Raw genomic sequence first — 17,682 nt, forward strand, 5'->3', positions numbered from 1 at the left:
TAATCTTAGGGTGAATGGGATTATTCTGTACACAGATGAATTAGATTAGAACTTTACTACATCAGTGCATGCTCTGGACATCTCTCAGGCTTTTTGTTTAGTAAGCTGTCCACGTTGTGTCATATGATTATAAACAAACTAAACTTGTTCCAGATTCTTTTTTTTTTTTTTTTAACTGATGTTGAGTCTTGAGTGACTGCTAAAAAACCCCCACCCCTGGTGGTTATCATGTGTAATTACACCTCATCCCTCAGCACTATTTACAGTATTTTGCCTTCTTTGAAATTTGAACCATTTCATAAGCAAACTGATCTCTAGAATAAGGATGTTCTTGCCTCTCCAGCTTATAGTTAATTTCCTGTGCGTGGAAGGTTGGTTTGTTTGTTTGATTTTTCAAAAACAGTAGTTTTCCTATGAATGAATCACATTGGAAGTGTCCAGAGGGAAGATTATCAAATGTCATTCAGAACATGTGAGGTTGCGTGAGTTTTTGTGTTATTTTGCATGACTGGATTTGAGAGCTTCCACATAGCAGTCTCTTGCAGAAAATTCAGTGTTCAGAGCAGAATGAGGTATCCAAGATGAACATTTTCAGATGTAACATCTGAATGATCCTAAAAGGATTTAATTGTTTTTTTTTTTGTTTCTGTTTTCCAATAATTGATTGTAATAATAATAATTATGATAATAATAATAATATCTTATGCTATTAATGCTATAAAGAGTCCTAGTGAGCCCTTTATGAAGAGCACAGAGGGAAATGTGCTTAGTAATTGGTGGATGTATTTGTAATGCAGTCTGTGCTTTGCACTGAGAAGCACTGATGAAAGAGATGTGTGATGTTATTAAATCTAGTCCAGAGAATGGATCCAGAGAATCCTTCTTACTGGGTCTTTCCACTATATAGGATTCCTCTACCTTTGCCCTAAAAACATCCTTAGTCTTCTAGGAATGTGATCTGTTGGTTTAGCTTTAAACCACTTTGTTTAATCTGGCGGCCTGGGCAGTAAGTGCCAGTACCATTTGGGCTGCTCTAGTTCCTCCAAAACTGCACCGTGGCCTCATTCCATAATCTCCCCACACCCCCGTACAGGAGGAACCTGAGGAAAGGAAAGATTGGTAACCCAGGCATATACATATTTAGCTCACTGGCCTTTAATGCTACATCACCACACTGTTTCTCACCCTGACTTGTCATCACCACATGTTAGGACGAGCCCTGCATTCTCCTTAATCCACTTCTTTCCTGTTTCCCTATGAATGACTTTTTAAAGTGTTCCTTTTATCTTTCTGTTACATGTGCCGAACCACAGTTGTGACAAAGATATCTTAGTTCAATGCTGCTGGTTTATTAGCTTTCTCTCACTAACAAGGAGAATGTTATACATTGACATGAGAAATATTTGTCAGTTAATATCATTACCATTTAAGATAAAAAGAAAAGATTCTCTAACTGCATTGTGTATCCTTGTCTTGTCACACAACATAAATCCCGGCATATGAAGGTCACGTGCTAAGGGAGGCACAGTTTATTGGCCAGGGAGTTAAAAATCTTTAAAATCCTGACTCTCTAAATTAATGTATATTGACTTTGCTTAGCTGGGATCATATTAGCTGGCTATGTTTCACTTGAAGTATGGTACTCACTTCTGACTTTGCACATGTTTGAAGAAGAAAACTTGAAAACTCCCTACTGATCCCCTATTGTCTGAATGCCTCTTTTGAACAATCCGAAGAGTGTTGTAGACAACTGAACACTAACGTACAGTATTCTGTTACCTGCTTGAGGATTTTTGTATTGTTACACCATAGAATTTAAAAATGTCGATTTGGTTCTGTGAACCATAACTCTTGTGTGTGCGTGTGTGGAAAAAAAAAATTCAAATCGAAACAAATAAAAATGTCTAACTTCCTACCTTAAATGACACTTCTCTCTTTTTGTGCTTTTAACAACTTAAGACTGTCTCTCTTCCTTCATTACACTCCAGTAAAACGCTTTTTTAGATGTGGGAAGGTGACTTTTATGAACACTGTCATCAAAATGCACTTCCTGAGTTTCACAGCGTGCTAAATAAATGAGTTCTTTTCCGCACAATGTGCTGTACTTTTTAAAGCGCACACACTCACACACAGCTGTTAGCTGTCACTGGATCCTTTCTGTTATTATGCTACTGAGTTACAATACACTGAATAATTTATTGACATCGTGAGCTGCATCTTCAAAGTCCAAACAAAGCTTGTATGCAACACTAATTTCTCTTGTTTGTGTCTTATGGGAAACAACACAAAATCAAAACACAGATATTCTTTATTATAAAGAAAACAACAAAAAAAACTAACTTTGAGTCTAAAATGTCTTCAAGCATGGTTTGTAGAGAAATTAAGTTTTTTTGTTTGTTTGTTTGTTTTTAGACAGATTTGACACTTTTCATATTGTGATAACAAACAACTAAAAACAGGAAATGAAAACCCACCAAACAAAGATACTGAGTCAGTTTTCAGAAATACACCAGAGCAAGCTGACAATGCAAGTGTCCATCGAAACTTGTTTTTACTCTTATATATAGGGCTGTGGTCATCCCATGTCTCTTGGGTGCAGTCTGAGAGAAAACATGCTAATTATGTTTGTCTTTAGGCCACACCCTGAAGAACAGAAACAGTCTTAAACACCACAGTAAAACACAGAGCAGTAAATGCTTTTCTTACTGACATTTCGAGATCTCTCAGGTGCAGCACTGAACCATACTGAGGTGAAGAAAAGGCCTTTGGCTAAAACTCTTTCACACTTCAGCTGAAGGCAATGTGTTTGTAGTTGGAATCTGTGGCTCAGGAACAGAATGAGTGTTCATTATTGGTGGTTCAGCCGAGGAGTATGCGTTTGTATTTGGTGTTAGGGATCTGATCTTTGTTCTTCAGTCTCCGGACAGCCTCTCTCATGTGTTTGGGCTGAAGAGGGGGTGTGTCCCCCCACTTCTCACACACATCCAGTGCTGAAATATAAAATGAATAATAAATGAACTACAAAACTGATAAACAAATATAAGTAAGCTCTTAGGACACAATTCTGCTTGTCTTAGATTCTGATCAATAGAATGCACAAGATCATTTTATATTGCTAAATACTGCTATGACTCTGTCTGATCCTCACTCTTAACTCTTACTCTATTTTCAATATTATTATGACTCACAACTATGCAGCTGCATTAGTGTTAAAGTGACTGACACTCAACTGCCATTCTACATGTGCTTTGACTGACAATATAAATTTACACTCACTCACCTTCTTCAACTATCTCCCCAGCAAAGACCTTTGAGATACCAGACATGGCAATTACCACATTCTGTGAGACAGATGAGCCTGTGATAGACTGGATGAGCTACAAAAAATAAAAAAAAAAAGATACAGGCCGGCTTAGATCTGCACGTACTCATGTTATCCACGATTAAATGAGAAAAACATCATTCAAACCCATCCGATGGTAACCGAACTTACTCTCTTAATGGCAGCTTTAGGGAAGGCAGAGCGTCTGTACATCTCATATCTGTTCAGCTGCTCCTCTGAGAAGGAGGAGACTAAAACTCTGGTGAAGAGAAAACAGGAAGAGCCCAACTGTCAGTTTATATATATGTAGAATGTTTTATTATTTTATTTCTTGTCGTTTTTAAAGAAATAATGGAGCCACTCACTGCATCTTCTGTATTTCATCTTCATCCACTTTGTGCCGTTTCTCCTTTTTCTTCTCTGGCTCTACTTTCAGTTTTTTGGCGGGTGGAGGATGAAGACCTGATGGACCCTCCTCATCATCCTCACCTGTTACACTGACCTTTGCTGAGCCCTGATTTAAGACACATATGTGGTTGAGAATAGATGTTTACATAGATTTACAGGTTACAGTTTGATAGAATAGACTGATAGATACATTGTGTTTATATTAGTTAAGGTAGATTTAAACACAAATACAAATGTTTAATGATATATAGGTATACAGTGTGTAAGTATTTAGTATATGACATTACACCATCCATCTAACTAGTTTAAATCAAAGAAATCAGATTTCAGCACTGCAGAGGATTGAAAAATTCATAGAGAAGTTTGTCCAGATATTTGTTTCCGTCAAACAAATTCCTTCTTCACGCAAACTAAAGCAGGAATCATATTTTCAACCCAACTCACCGCTTTATCCTCGTCTTTCGGTATGACCTGTGAGGTCGACACTTCAGGAGCGGAAGTATCGTCCACAGACCCTCCTTCGGTGGATTCATTTTGAGCAATATCCTCTGCCGCCGAATTCGATTCGGACCCGGATTCTGGTTTTACACGAGCTGGGTCTGCCATAGATGTAGTGGCGCGCTACGATGGCTTTCTGGAAGCTTTCTTTTTGAAACGAGATGGTTCAGTTATTCATTGACAGAACAGCTGCTCCAATACACGCAGTGACAACTTATCACATTAACACACAGTTTACCATCATGTTTTACGTTTACTGTATATTGCTTTTGAGTGGGTAAGTTAAAATGACCAGTATAGAGCCATAATGACATCACCAGGTCTAGTTAATAACGAACAAATTTCATCCACCGTTAGCTTAAACACCTTAGCTAGCCTGGATACATCTAAACAGTTGACACTTCCCATTACCATGTAAATAAATGTATCAGTTATATAACATGTGAATAAAACATGTATAGTATAGGTGAGTAATTATTAGTTTTTACCTTTATTTCACCCAAAATCTGAAAATGCGTGGAAACCGTCCACTGTAATATGAAAGAGATTTCAGAGGGCTAGCTTGTTGTAGGTTCCCAGTCAACACACAATGTAAATATCAAAGAACTTCCTGTTCCGGTTTAAACAAAACTTTATTGGTATGTGAATGCAGTACACATTAATTTAAACTGAGAAAAGCGATATTTGAGAAATTTAACAACCAGGCGTTAGCAGATCTTTTCATATTAATTACATGTTGCATAAATATGTGTTAATGCATTTTTACTATACTCTCCTTAAAATCCATGGAATTTATTGTCTCTTATACAGGATATTGGCCCCGTAAGGACTGCATGTATTGTATCTGCTGTTTGAGTCATAAATGTTAAGTTTACTTTTAGTTTTATTCTGAAGTGCTTTAATCATAGTTCTAATTAGCCTGCTTTAAATAGAATAACCGTGTGGACTTGCACTCTGCTAGCCCATTGTTACATTACAGATTTTGGGATGCAGAATTCCTGGAGAAAATCAGTGATTTGAAATGCATAAACTTAGTGGATAAAAGTTGTATTTTAATATTCCATTCTGCGCAACAGATTCACATGTTTACACCCTGAATCTTCATATGACATTTTTACACAGTAAATAAGTTACTTCTATATTTTGTTAAAAGGAAAAGGGTTTTTTCCAGCTTCCATATCTATCTATCTATCTATCTATCTATCTATCTATCTATCTATCTATCTATCTATCTTCTATCTATCTATCTATCTATCTATCTATCTATCTATCTATCTATCTATCTAAGAATAAAAGCTCGGATAGGTTTGAGTGGCTGTCTTAAGTTTTTCCAGAGCGAACATGAAACATAGTCAGCACGCTAATTTCTAAACGATTACGCAAAAATCTGCCGAAACGACGTCAGGCAAAGACCCACTCAAGGAAGTGACGTGTCCAAGACGATCGAAGGAAGTTTGTGTGGCGGCGCTGGGAGAAAGTTTCCCTGGAGCGGGTGATTGGAGTAGGTATAGTGGACAACGGCGCAGGCAGAGAGAAGAAACCAGCTGCGAGGAGAGCTATTGTTTTGTTTTACTGGTTCTAAATTGCGTGTGGGAGATTTGGAGAGGCGCGCAAAGGAAATCCATCTTCACTGAATCGGATCTTTTCCCCTCACTCTCTCCCTCGCCCTTCTCGTTCAGAGATGGGGAAGGAGCAGGAACTCCTAGAGGCGGCGCGCACAGGGAATCTTGCCGCCGTCGAGAAGCTCTTGTCTGGGAAACGACAGTCAGGAGGAATCGGTAGTGGATCCTCTGGAGCTACAGGGAGCAGCAGCAGTGGTAGTCACAGCTCGTCCTCCCACCCGCTCTCCAGTTTGCTCAGGTATGGAAAAGCCCAGGACAAGGGAGGGCAGAGCTTTGGTCGGGCAATGGGCTTCGACTCCCGGGTGTAAATGTTAGGTAAAGCTCGAGTCCGGCAGCTAGTTTGCGCTGCCGACACTGCTGCACTGACATTCTAGTCAGCTTCTCCTTTTTCAGAAAAAATATCTAAAATTGTCTAAAAGAAACACTGATAAAAATGCCATTTTTCGACACTTGCTTGTCACCCACCAGACTTCACTTAGCTGAACCATTTTGGATTCTTGGCGCTTGCGTTCTTTAAAGTGTATTTGTGGAAACCTCTTCAGTCATTACGGCTTGCATGTAGAATTCCGAGAGGAATCGTTTTATTTCAAAGGACGAAGATAATAACTCATAATGAAGCAGTGCTTGCCTTTTTTAAAAAGCTGTTTTAGCTGGCTAGTGTGCACGCGCTACAAGGAATGCCTCTTTGTTCTGAACGGACCGATCGGTTCCAACAAATAAAATAATTATTCCCAGAACGCAACCTACAAATCTCCAAATCTATTTCCAGCCGAGTCCGTGGCCAGATTACTATGGCGTAAATAATCGAGCGCATCCCAGTCACTCTGGAATGTCTACAAATAAAGCTAACTCCCCTGAAAGAATGAAACTAGAGGCCACAAGTAGTGCAGCCCAAATGTTAGTCTTTCACCTAACAGAGACCTTACACTTTATGTAATGTATGTAATTAATGAAAACTTCTTATAGTCATTATCCTTTACAAATACAGCTGTCAGTGTAAAATGGGTCAAGAAATGGGTCTCTTCTTTTGACAGTAGGGTCTGGTCATATTTCTCTGTTTTTGATATTTGCATTATGTTACCACCCTAATAACATCAGTACCTAAGCCCTAAATAAAGAAGAGAATGAATCCATTTTGCCCAATGCAAATGCGTTGCGTTTGTATTGTGCATGACTCATGCTTTTCAGACGTTCAGTTATTTTGGAAGCACAGTTCACTATAAAATGGCAACACAGAACAACATTAGAAGGACCCTCATAGTATACTTAACTATTCTTTAAAACTGCCTTATCATTTGGTTTTGTCTCTGGTCCAGGAGGTGATAGGAAAGAGGTTGTCAAGTTTTCTGAGAAGTTTGCAGTTGACAAACCACAGTCAATTCAGACACTTCGTGTGCATTGGAAACCACCGTGTGCACCAATATTGATTTGTCATAGAGTGTTAATGTAATGCCTTCTCTGTGCAGGTATTTATAACCATATGCTTCCTCATAGATATTAGCTGTTCTGCTAATATGATACTGCTTCTATTTGTGATCTTACTAGTTACTCTTAACTCTGACAGCTTGTTAGTACAGTGAGTGTGCATTGAGGCAGACACATGAATTTAACTCCTTTTCTCCCTTGAGCAATTAAAAAGGTTTCTAACAATCCATCTATCTGTCTGTCTGTATCTGTCATGACAGTCTGATCCGTCTGGTCTTTTTTTTTTTTTTTGGTGTGTCTACACATCCCTCCTGTTTCAGTCAACCACTCAGGACAAGACCAGATCCAGAATCTTCCTTGAACTCTGAGCTGATGTCTGTATTGCTAGATTCTTAGACTAATTAAATTAAACCCTTTTAATCAGAAGCCAATTTCCCTGATATTATACGCTGTAGACTCTCTGCTCCTATTCCCTCTCCTCAGCTAAGTCTGAGACACAGTGGGGAAGGATGGTGCCACTTTGCTGGGTTTGCAGTCCAGATCAATGGCTGGCTGTAACTCTCGGCTTGAATGATGAAGCCAGCATGAGTGAGAGATAAATAAGTGAGCGAGCGTCAAAGAGCTGTGCCAACCGACGAAAAGCCGTCCACCTGTTCCCTTTGGAAGGGTTAGTCTCTCTGTCTGTGTAAGCTCTATCTCGTTCTAGATTTATTTGCTGTTCACATAATTATTGACGCGTGTGTGTAGCACAACAGGACCCTGGGGAGTGTTGTCTTTGCTTGTGACATTTGATTTAGCTTAAGTAATAAAAATGTCAATAGTGCTTGTGTGTTGATGTAAATCGCTCAAGCCATTCAGCCGTGTGCCATGTAGCATCCCTCTCTGCTTAGCAGGTTTGGGTATTGAGACCATCAGAGTTTCTTATTTACCTTTGGATCTGGTTTTTAATCTCTTTCAGACTCTGTCGGTTTGGTCCTTCTCCATCACCACTGTCTTCCTCAACAGCTGATAAAAGTAGTGTTTGTGTTTTTTTTGGCATTGCGTGTGATGACCCAGTACTTTCTGCTGCGTCAGCCTCTCCTCTCCGCTATGTACATTTCCATAGTTTCCTTTCAGACTATATCACATATCCACTTTTGAGTCTTTTGTGGGTTTAGGAATGGCGCTTCCGTGAATCTGCGAGGCAACCTACAGCAGGGCTGCCCAACTCCGGCCAAGCCCTCCTGGTTTTCGCCCTCATGTTTTAATGAATGTCTTATATTTACCTGGGAAAAAAGGTGTACCCATTCTTCTGTCAAAAGGAAACCACAGTGATTGGTTACTATGAAAAGCCGTTGGAGATCACCTTCTTGGGACTGGTTTGGGATACCCCTGATCAAAAATATCGCATGCACTTCTCTGTACGTCTGTGTCAGCTGATTAAACAATGAATATGTTGCACTTTTCGCATGATGTTAATATGAAATGCCTCATGGAGTCTGTATAAAGGGAAAGATCCATTGGTTAATTTTAACCTTGTTTTTCTTCTCTGGTGAGTGTGGAATGGAGGTCATGTTGGGACTTGCTGCTTTGTTGTGTAAGGAGGAAAAGGCACAGCGAGCTCTGCATTATGGAATGTCTCTCTTCCACCCCGGCTCTACTACAGATCTGGGCTCGCTGTTCATACACATAGACACATCTCTGTTAGCTGTCCCACACAAGTGCACCACATAAGGCTCCAAAAACATACCTGTGGCTTCTCTTCTCTTCTCTTCTCTTCTCTTCTCTTCTCTTCTCTTCTCTTCTCTTCTCTTCTCTTCTCTTCTCTTCTCTTCTCTTCTCTTCTCTCCTCTCCTCTCCTCTCCTGTCCTCTCCTCTCCTCTCCTAGGTGTAGAGCCTGGGGGATCCTGTTGAACTGTGATTCCACAGATCCATCTTTTTTATTCTTGGTGGTGTGTAGAGTGTGATGTGATGGGTAGTCTCCATATACTGCTATTCATTCTTATTTACACTTTCAAGACATGACTTAAGAACAAAGCAACGAAAAATGATAGGCAGTAGGGTTTTGATCAGTAGATTTTTAAAAAAAAAAATTTTTCTACTTCTAGCTTGTGTAGCTTCCCTCACTCTACCATTTAGGTGAAAGTAATTAGGCTTTAACTGCTGTAACTACATATTGATACATGTGTCACCAAAGCATAGTCACAGAAACACAGAATATGACCCATCGGTTAAGAAATCAGTCTTTCCCCAATCTGAGTAACTGGTCATTGGTCTGATCTGTGTGATAATAGACTCTTCTGGACTGCACTCATTAGAGTAAGTTTGTGTGCTACGAAAAAGAAGAAGGAGAGGTATTTGTGGTAACATTTGTGGTAACACAAGTTTTAGTAACTCTGGGTTTTGGAGCTTCTTTATTCTCATTGTATGTCTATGCAGAAGATGCCCAAATCAGCATTTCAGACAGACCAAATGCTGACAGTAATGTTTACAGTTAGTTAATGACTGAGTTCACGTTCGCTGTTGAATTGTTATTTCTGGTTAATAGTTGAAAGGAAGTGCTCCTCTTTTGAGGAACATGAGCGGTGTTTGTTCTTGGACAGCCTCAATGAGGTTTCGGTCTGTGTGTGTGTGTGTGTGTGTGTGTGTGTGTGTGTGTATGTGTGTGTGTGTGAGGAGGTCAGTCCAGGTGCTTCCTGAAAAGCTGCCGCCTTGGTATCCAAGGCAACGGGGATGTGTTTCAGTGGCTGTGGCACAGATGGTAGCCCCTTCGTAACCAGTTAAAGGGGAAAGAGCCAAGCTTTGTTCAAATGAAGCGTGCTTAGTCATTCGACATATCCGATATATTCTGTCCTTTTGTTTTACTTGACATAGTCATTTTTATTTTTTTAATATCTGCTTGAAGGAATCAAAAGTGCTCCTCTCAGCTCTGCTTGCCAGCTGGCTATATGGTTTAGCACATGAGAATGAATTCACTAAACTCCATTGCCAATGTCTCACTGCTGTGGGCTTGGCTGGAGCAGGAATACAAGAGCTTTGTGAACTGGCCAAGAGGGGCTGGATTTCTGTCGTTTCCAAAGTGACAGAGTCAGAAATTGAGAGTTTTTGCCATAGCCATTAAGAATCGGATCCAAATTTCTCGTTTGAAGAAAAAGGCCGGTCAGCGTTTGGAAGCCAAAAGAGACACTCAGTGTCTATCCACTTAATGATAAAGCTGATTGCTAGCTTCTCTGTAATTAGATTGAAAGAGAAGAGGTTCTCAGACGTATATGTTTGCAGTATGGCCGTGCTTCACCCTGAACCCTCATCAACGCTGGCTCTACCCTGCTGTGCCCTTATTTTGATACACCAGTAGTGTTCAAAGTTTGAGTTCACCCGGAGTCAACTGCTGTGGCTGCGACCTGGTTAAAGACCTGGACTGACTGGATTAGGTGTGATTGTGTGGCAGAAGAAAAAATGAAACTGCGTGCCTTCTAATGTGATACTCACATAATTACAGCTGACACATAATTACAAAGTTAGCAGGGTTGTGCAATTTTTTACGCTGATACTGTACATGATATAATCGAAACTTTTATAAATGTTCTCTTTTGCATGGTGAGCAGTAGGACTTGTTTGTGGAATTCCCTGCCGTTCTTAAATGTGACATGTTATTGGTGTGATGTGTCGGCTGTAATCGCGTGAGTGTGTCAACACTCAGTTATGCATTTACAGTTATTTGTTTTTCCTCCGCTACTGTTTATTTTATTTGAAATGTTTTTGGTGGAGGCATTTGGTGTTTTTGTGTTTGTGTGTGTGTGTGTGTGTGTGTGTGTGGGGGGGGGGGGGGGGGGGGGTGGTGCATTGCCTGTGTATGTCTCTCCTCAGTGATATTATTACCCAGATAAAGAAGTTGAAGAGTTGCAGATAGTAGCTGCTGATCCTGGAGCAGTGTTATGTGAGCAGCCCTGCTCTGGCATGTGGCCGGGCAGGAACAGTTTGAGAGAGAGAGAGAGAAACCGAAGGCTACTGCATAGAGCCACATATTCTTCCTGTAAAATACCCAGGACTCTTGCCAAGTCACTTCCGTCCCTAGAGTCCCTAAACTTGGCTTTCAGTTCAGCCTAGGTTAGGTGGGGTGACACTCTGTGACATTCAAATGTCACTGAGCAGCTTATCCTGAAAGCAGACATTTTCTTGGGTCTTGGTTTTTTGTTTGTTTTTTTGTAAGTGGGTCTGGTGTTGCACTTGGTCTGATGAGAGCAGTAAAGCATTGGGGTCATGTGATGGGTGGTTGACAGAGATGAGTTGACTACCATCACACAGCCCCTGGTTCAACCACTCCTTCCTCCACACGTTTCTCTCATTTAGAGGGAGAAAAGGGAGGACTTGACCTTTAACGTCTCCAAAGCCAAACATACCCTAGTGTTGATTTGACCCCCCCCCCCCTCCTTTTTTTTCTTTTTGTATAATAGATGTACCCATCATGTCTAACTGTCTCCTTTTTCTCTGCCCAGCTGAAATCTAATCATTTTTTGCAAGCGTAAAGCACAGTTTTTTTTTTCTGTCCTTCATTTGTCTTAGATGAGCTAAAAACATGTCTGGAGATGTATGAAGGAGAGGCATATGGGGTTAGTTTTAGAGATGGTGGTCTGGTGTTAACTTAGAAATAGGAACATTGCTAATCGCAAGAGGAAAAAAATTGAGTCAGGACTTCCTGTTAAGTTTAGGACTCCGATTAATGAAACCACCTTTCTCTCTTCGTCTGTCGTCCTCGTGTTCGAATCGCCAGCTGAGCGTGTAGAGTTAAGAGCAAACTTAACTTTTGAGGTAAAATGCCCCTCCTGCCTTATACACATCCCCTTCTCTTCTATATGGCCTCTCTCTCAAGGTTTACCCCAGTCTTTCTCTTACCTTCTCATTCTCCAGTATATGTCTGTCAGAGAGAACCTTGTGTACAGACTTCATAAATGTATTGGTAAGTGATACAAATATGCTGAAATGTGAGAACTCCTCCTATTCTAGCATATCCTAACACATCCACACCCTGTATCTTGCCTTCCTTCTCTGTAAAGTTCATTACATTGCTTGTATAAAGGAGAGTTCCTCAGTTGTTCTGAGAATACCCCAGTGGTTTTGATTAGTCAATTGTACCTCCCTCCGTTCATCCGCAGCCAGTTTATTTTGCTTGAATTTGAACTGTGTCTACTTTCATAAGGGAACGCTCATAGCACGGGATATTTAACAGTTTCTTTCTTAATGTTTGAATACTTCCTCTCACTATAGCATGTTTAAGTGAGATAAGCAGTCCATGCCCCCCCCCCCTCTCTCTCTCTCTCTCTCTCTCTCTCTCTCACTCTCTCTCTCTCTCTCTCTCTCTCTCTCTCTCTCTCTCTCTCTCTCTCTCTCTCTCTCTCTGAGTGTGAGAGTCTGCACTGTCTCGTCTTTGATGCGGTCAGTGCGGTTGACACCTCATTAGCCAAAAACTTTCAGAAGTGCTCTGAGATGAACCTACCCTCCTCAGGTTTCAACCAGATCAAACATAGCTAACTGGTTTTGTTACTTGTGTTTAAGACATATCTGGCTTTTATGTTTAGGCTTCTTAACTCTAAACTTCAGTGAGAAACTGCACTGGACTGGACAACGTTTCCAAAGTAAGATTTCTTGACTAACTCAATTATTTCATGTTGACCAGTCAAAGAGAGTATTAAGAGCACAGTGTATAACTTGAGGAAATTCCCTTCTTATCTGAATTTTTTTTGTGCATGTATGGAAATTGAACGTGCAGTAACGTGATTGTTTTTAATTTGTCCTGGTGGAACATGCTATAAGAAGGATTGCTATTAAAACATTTTTCAGGGTTCTCTTGGTCACATCCCCTGTATATTCGGCCCTGTGAGTTGCCCTGGATCTGGGACAGTCTTTTATGTATTTAATGTGCGTGTCTCCGGCTCTGTGGGCTACTGGTTTTCAGTAGCTGGGAGACCTGCTCTGAAATTTGAGAGCCCTTTTTTGTCCTGTTAAACTTTTACAAAGAATTCTGTGCAAAAGGTCTTAGCGTTCTTTGTCTTCCTGTTCAGAACACCAGCAGTCAAACTGGAACAGAGAGACGGTGGAGAGCTATTTCCAGATGGGAGAATTGGGTCGCACGCATCTCGGGGAATAACTGCCCATCAGTCAGGGCAGTGTGATTTTTGGAAAAGTATACAGAATATTAGAGGTGTTCAGTATTTGGATGCAGGGATATGAAGCTGCATCACTTTGATACTGATGCATTTTAACCTTAGTTCTGGTTTAAGATGAGGGAGGATATTGAACAAAATTAAACAAGGCTTCTTGATCATTTTAGGAACTGTGGATAGCTGGTTAGTTAGCAGGTTAGCAGCTCCAGACGCTGGTGGGATGGTGTGGTTTTACACAAAATAAAAGAAATGGGAGTTTTGCCAGAGCTGAAACTGACTGTTGGCTGGACATCTTCGCTCCATCTGTTTCCTTTGCTTTGGCTGAGTATGAATGGTTGATTGGCACAAACGTGTGTGCTGACTATCATGCTTAAGGTTCAGAGTACAATAACACTCAGTTATCATTTATCACAGCTTTCATAGCCCAGCAAAATAACACACAGTTATCATTTTATCCTCTCCATCACTTATGAAGCCACACGTTTCAATAAAGGCATGTAGAAATGTGAATCGGTGGAGTTTGTTGTTTTGTTTGTTAAGGAGCAGTGTTGTTGGGTCATTGGTATAGACAGTACTGGACTTGAAGTTACATCTTTAAGTTAGGATCCGTAGTAACAGTCCCCCTTGGCCGTTTCTATTGTATTCTTATCATATTCTTCCGAACACAATTGTCCTTAAGGATCTGAAGGATAAGTTTGATGACAGATACATCTACTGAACCGCCGATGTTTTTCTATGTTTGAAGCACCTCTCAGTTTAACTGCATCTGTGCAATACATCTCAAAGCCTTTTAAATGGATATGCTTGAGCTGTCTTGTAATCCATGATGAGCATGGTTAAGGGTGTGTGCGGGGAAGAGCAGCTATACTGGCCAGTGAATGCTGATTGTAATCTCCGTGCCAGAGACGCAGCTGGTGTGAGCCACGGGCTCAGTGTGCTTCATTAAACCTGTTAGGCCTGGCAGTGCCAGCCAGGGTGCCAGGCTCTTCTGGGCAGGCTGCCGCGAGACACGACTAATCCCCAGCCATGTGCTCACGGAGCATATTGGCTCAGAAAGCAAATCTGTTTGACTCCAGAGTCACCCTCACCTGGTCCTCTCTTCACCCCAGTCTGTGGGTTTCATGCATTCTGGCACTTTGACATGTGTGCAGTAAACATGAGGTTGTGACAGATCGTGATGGAGTGGTTCACATTGGGTTTCTCAGACCGCTAGTTCATTTTGTTTTCTAAGTTATAGCAGGCTTCGCTGTTGAACAATACATTTTGAGAAAACATTTTGAGAAGACTTCTATTTAGTATCAACCGCCTCTGAGGGAGAGAAAGTTTGGTGAGTGAGAGAACAAAAGAGAAAGACAAAGGAAAAGTTGTAGAAAAGTCAGTTGTGTTCCTACATTAAAGACTGAAGAAGAGGGTATGGTTGAAGGTGTGGGGGAAATCCTGAAGGACATTTCTCTGTGTTTGGACCTTCTGAATGGGTTAGTGTGAACCAAATTATTGTTTTCTCACTCACAACCCTTTATACCATACCAAATTACAGCCCGTCAATCTCTCTCAGGCCTGAGCCGCATCTAACGGGAACCCCCACTGGGAAATTAAGGATTAGCTCTGTCCTTTCACTGTTGAATTCTTAGAGCCGTTCCCACACACACTGCTTTAGCTCCTCTGGACCGTGTGTGTTTTTGTCTCCTTTCATAAAGCTGGTCTTCAGAGTGGTCTAAGTGTGTGTAAGAGGATGAGGAGGGGGGATGCTCAAACGCTGGTGACTCATGCCCTTGAGTCCAGTACTTACAGCAGAGACCTAGTCTAGTACACACACACACACACACACACACACCAGTGGACAGCATAAAGAAGTTTCGTAAGCCTCTGTTCCAGTGTAACCCATCTGACAGTCATCGTATGATCAAATCTCTCACGATTGGGACATTTTAAAATGTCCCCTTGCAGTAAAAAAAAAAATCAGCATTGACCATGTCCATGTTACCCTTGGACACATCCGCAGTGAGGTGGAGCTTTTGTAGTAGTAAGCTGTATGAGTAAGCTGCTTCACTTTATTATGTTAATCTGGTCCTATGATGATGACAGTGAAGCAGTGATGTGTTCACTGGTTACAAAGCTGGTTACAGGCACTGCTCTTCAACACAGCACAGTCTGAAACACTGTCCTCTAACACAGCACAGTCTGAAACACTGTCCTCTAACACAGCGCAGTCTGAAACACTGTCCTCTAACACAGCGCAGTCTGAAATACTGTCCTCCAACACAGCGCAGTCTGAAACACTGTCCTGTAACACAGCGCAGTCTGAAACACAGTCCTCTAACACAGCGCAGTCTGAAATACTGTCCTCCAACACAGCGCAGTCTGAAACACTGTCCTCTAACACAGCACAGTCTGAAATACTGTCCTCCAACACAGCGCAGTCTGAAACACTGTCCTCCAACACAGCGCAGTCTGAAACACTGTCCTCCAACACAGCGCAGTCTGAAACACAGTCCTCTAACACAGCGCAGTCTGAAATACTGTCCTCCAACACAGCGCAGTCTGAAATACTGTCCTCCAACACAGCGCAGTCTGAAACACTGTCCTCCAACACAGCGCAGTCTGAAACACTGTCCTCCAACACAGCGCAGTCTGAAACACAGTCCTCTAACACAGCGCAGTCTGAAACACAGTCCTCTAACACAGCACAGTCTGAAATACTGTCCTCTAACACAGCGCAGTCTGAAACACAGTCCTCCAACACAGCGCAGTCTGAAACACTGTCCTCCAACACAGCGCAGTCTGAAACACTGTCCTCCAACACAGCGCAGTCTGAAACACTGTCCTCCAACACAGCGCAGTCTGAAACACAGTCCTCTAACACAGCGCAGTCTGAAACACAGTCCTCTAACACAGCACAGTCTGAAACACTGTCCTCTAACACAGCACAGTCTGAAACACTGTCCTCCAACACAGCACAGTCTGAAACACTGTCCTCTAACACAGCACAGTCTGAAATACTGTCCTCTAACACAGCGCAGTCTGAAACACTGTCCTCCAACACAACGCAGTCTGAAACACTGTCCTCCAACACAACGCAGTCTGAAACACTGTCCTCCAACACAACACAATTTGACAAACTGTACTGCAGCCCAGCACAATCTGATACAGCACAGCAACAGTGCAGCATAGTCTCTCACAGTGCACAACAGTTTCTAACAGTACAACAACTTCTAGTTGTCGCTGTCTGTATATTTCTTAACTGTGTTGGTCCTGATGATTCTTTATTGGAAATAAAGAAAAAAATACCTCAAAAAAGGAATGTGATATCAATTGTTCCCTTTTCCAATAATACCTGCTTCAGTCTGTGCATATATACGTGATGGTGAAATCATCACATAGAGGAAATAACCAGCAGAGATTTACATTGCATGATGTCAGTTGGAGTGAACTCATGGTGACCAGTTTTGACTTTTTATTTGTGTGTGTGTGTGGGTGAACTGGGTTGTAGAGGCAGCTCATGAATTCTGTACCACAGTCAGTTCTGGACCACTTAGATCCCACGCTGTCTGCTTCAGTTTTCTCGACCTTTTCTCAGACCTGTCGTATTTTCCTCTCATAAAGATAGTCCCCTCACAGTCCGCCCACGCAGTCAATGGCATCTCACTTAGATTTCACGTACAAACAAGCTAAACTCCTATCTCTCTCTGTGTCTCCAACCTTTCTTCTGCTCTGTTTAATTATGTTCATTCCCTCCATCTCTCTCTCTGTCTCTGTTTTTATTCTCTCTCTCTCTCTCTCTCTCTCTCTCTCTCTCTCTCTCTCTCTCTCTGAGATTAACACGCTGATCAGACTGTAAGAGGCTGAACTGAACTGACTGAGTCCAGCTGAACTATTTTTATCTCTGCCCTCAGCAAATACACTGCTCCCTCTGTCCCTGCTTCTGCTACTGCCTCTACTTCTGCTGTTCAAATCACTTTAGTCTCTCTTCTTTATTATTGTACACATTGTCATTAAAACAGCTCCACAAAACTCTGGACCTAAGACCCCTTTAAGGGTCCCTCTGGCCAAAGTTGGTCTGAATACGAGAGAGCATTTGGGGGGGAATGTGAATGATCAGGCAGGACCCTGGACTGCTCTGGGTAGCACCAGATGATTAAATTAGTGGGATAAAACTTTCCTCTTAGGAACCAAAGGACAGATGAGTCTTGAGAAGAGATGTTAGCATTTTATCTTGAGAAAGCAGTTGTTTAGTTGAAAAGTGTATTTATTTATTTTATTTGCTTAA

General features: G+C 41.5%; 2 protein-coding genes across 3 annotated transcripts in view; one reads left to right on the plus strand and one right to left on the minus strand.

The window, feature by feature from the left end:
• Positions 1-2,290: 2,290 nt before the first annotated feature.
• Positions 2,291-4,804, minus strand: taf11 (TAF11 RNA polymerase II, TATA box binding protein (TBP)-associated factor). 2 transcript variants are annotated; one of them, XM_030769316.1, is made up of 6 exons: positions 4,717-4,804; positions 4,175-4,371; positions 3,688-3,836; positions 3,494-3,581; positions 3,281-3,377; positions 2,291-2,990 (listed from the first exon to the last, which is right to left on the minus strand). In XM_030769316.1, exons 2-6 carry the CDS (start codon positions 4,334-4,336, stop codon positions 2,860-2,862), a joined length of 627 nt encoding a protein of 208 aa, XP_030625176.1. In that variant the 5' UTR covers positions 4,337-4,371; positions 4,717-4,804; the 3' UTR covers positions 2,291-2,859. The 2 variants fall into 2 exon arrangements, with proteins under 2 accessions (XP_030625176.1, XP_030625175.1); XM_030769315.1 differs by having other exon boundaries at positions 4,175-4,375; positions 4,717-4,800.
• Positions 4,805-5,896: 1,092 nt separating this feature from the next.
• The window catches only part of anks1aa (ankyrin repeat and sterile alpha motif domain containing 1Aa), a 67,520-nt gene continuing 55,734 nt past the window's right edge, over positions 5,897-17,682 (plus strand). Inside the window, exon 1 of the mRNA XM_030767455.1 lies at positions 5,897-6,088. Within this exon, the coding sequence (XP_030623315.1) occupies positions 5,910-6,088 (179 nt within the window). The 5' untranslated portion in view covers positions 5,897-5,909. The remainder of the gene's footprint in view (positions 6,089-17,682) is intronic.

Source organism: Chanos chanos, chromosome 3 (genome assembly GCF_902362185.1).
Source record: "Chanos chanos chromosome 3, fChaCha1.1, whole genome shotgun sequence".
Lineage (NCBI taxonomy): Eukaryota > Metazoa > Chordata > Actinopteri > Gonorynchiformes > Chanidae > Chanos > Chanos chanos.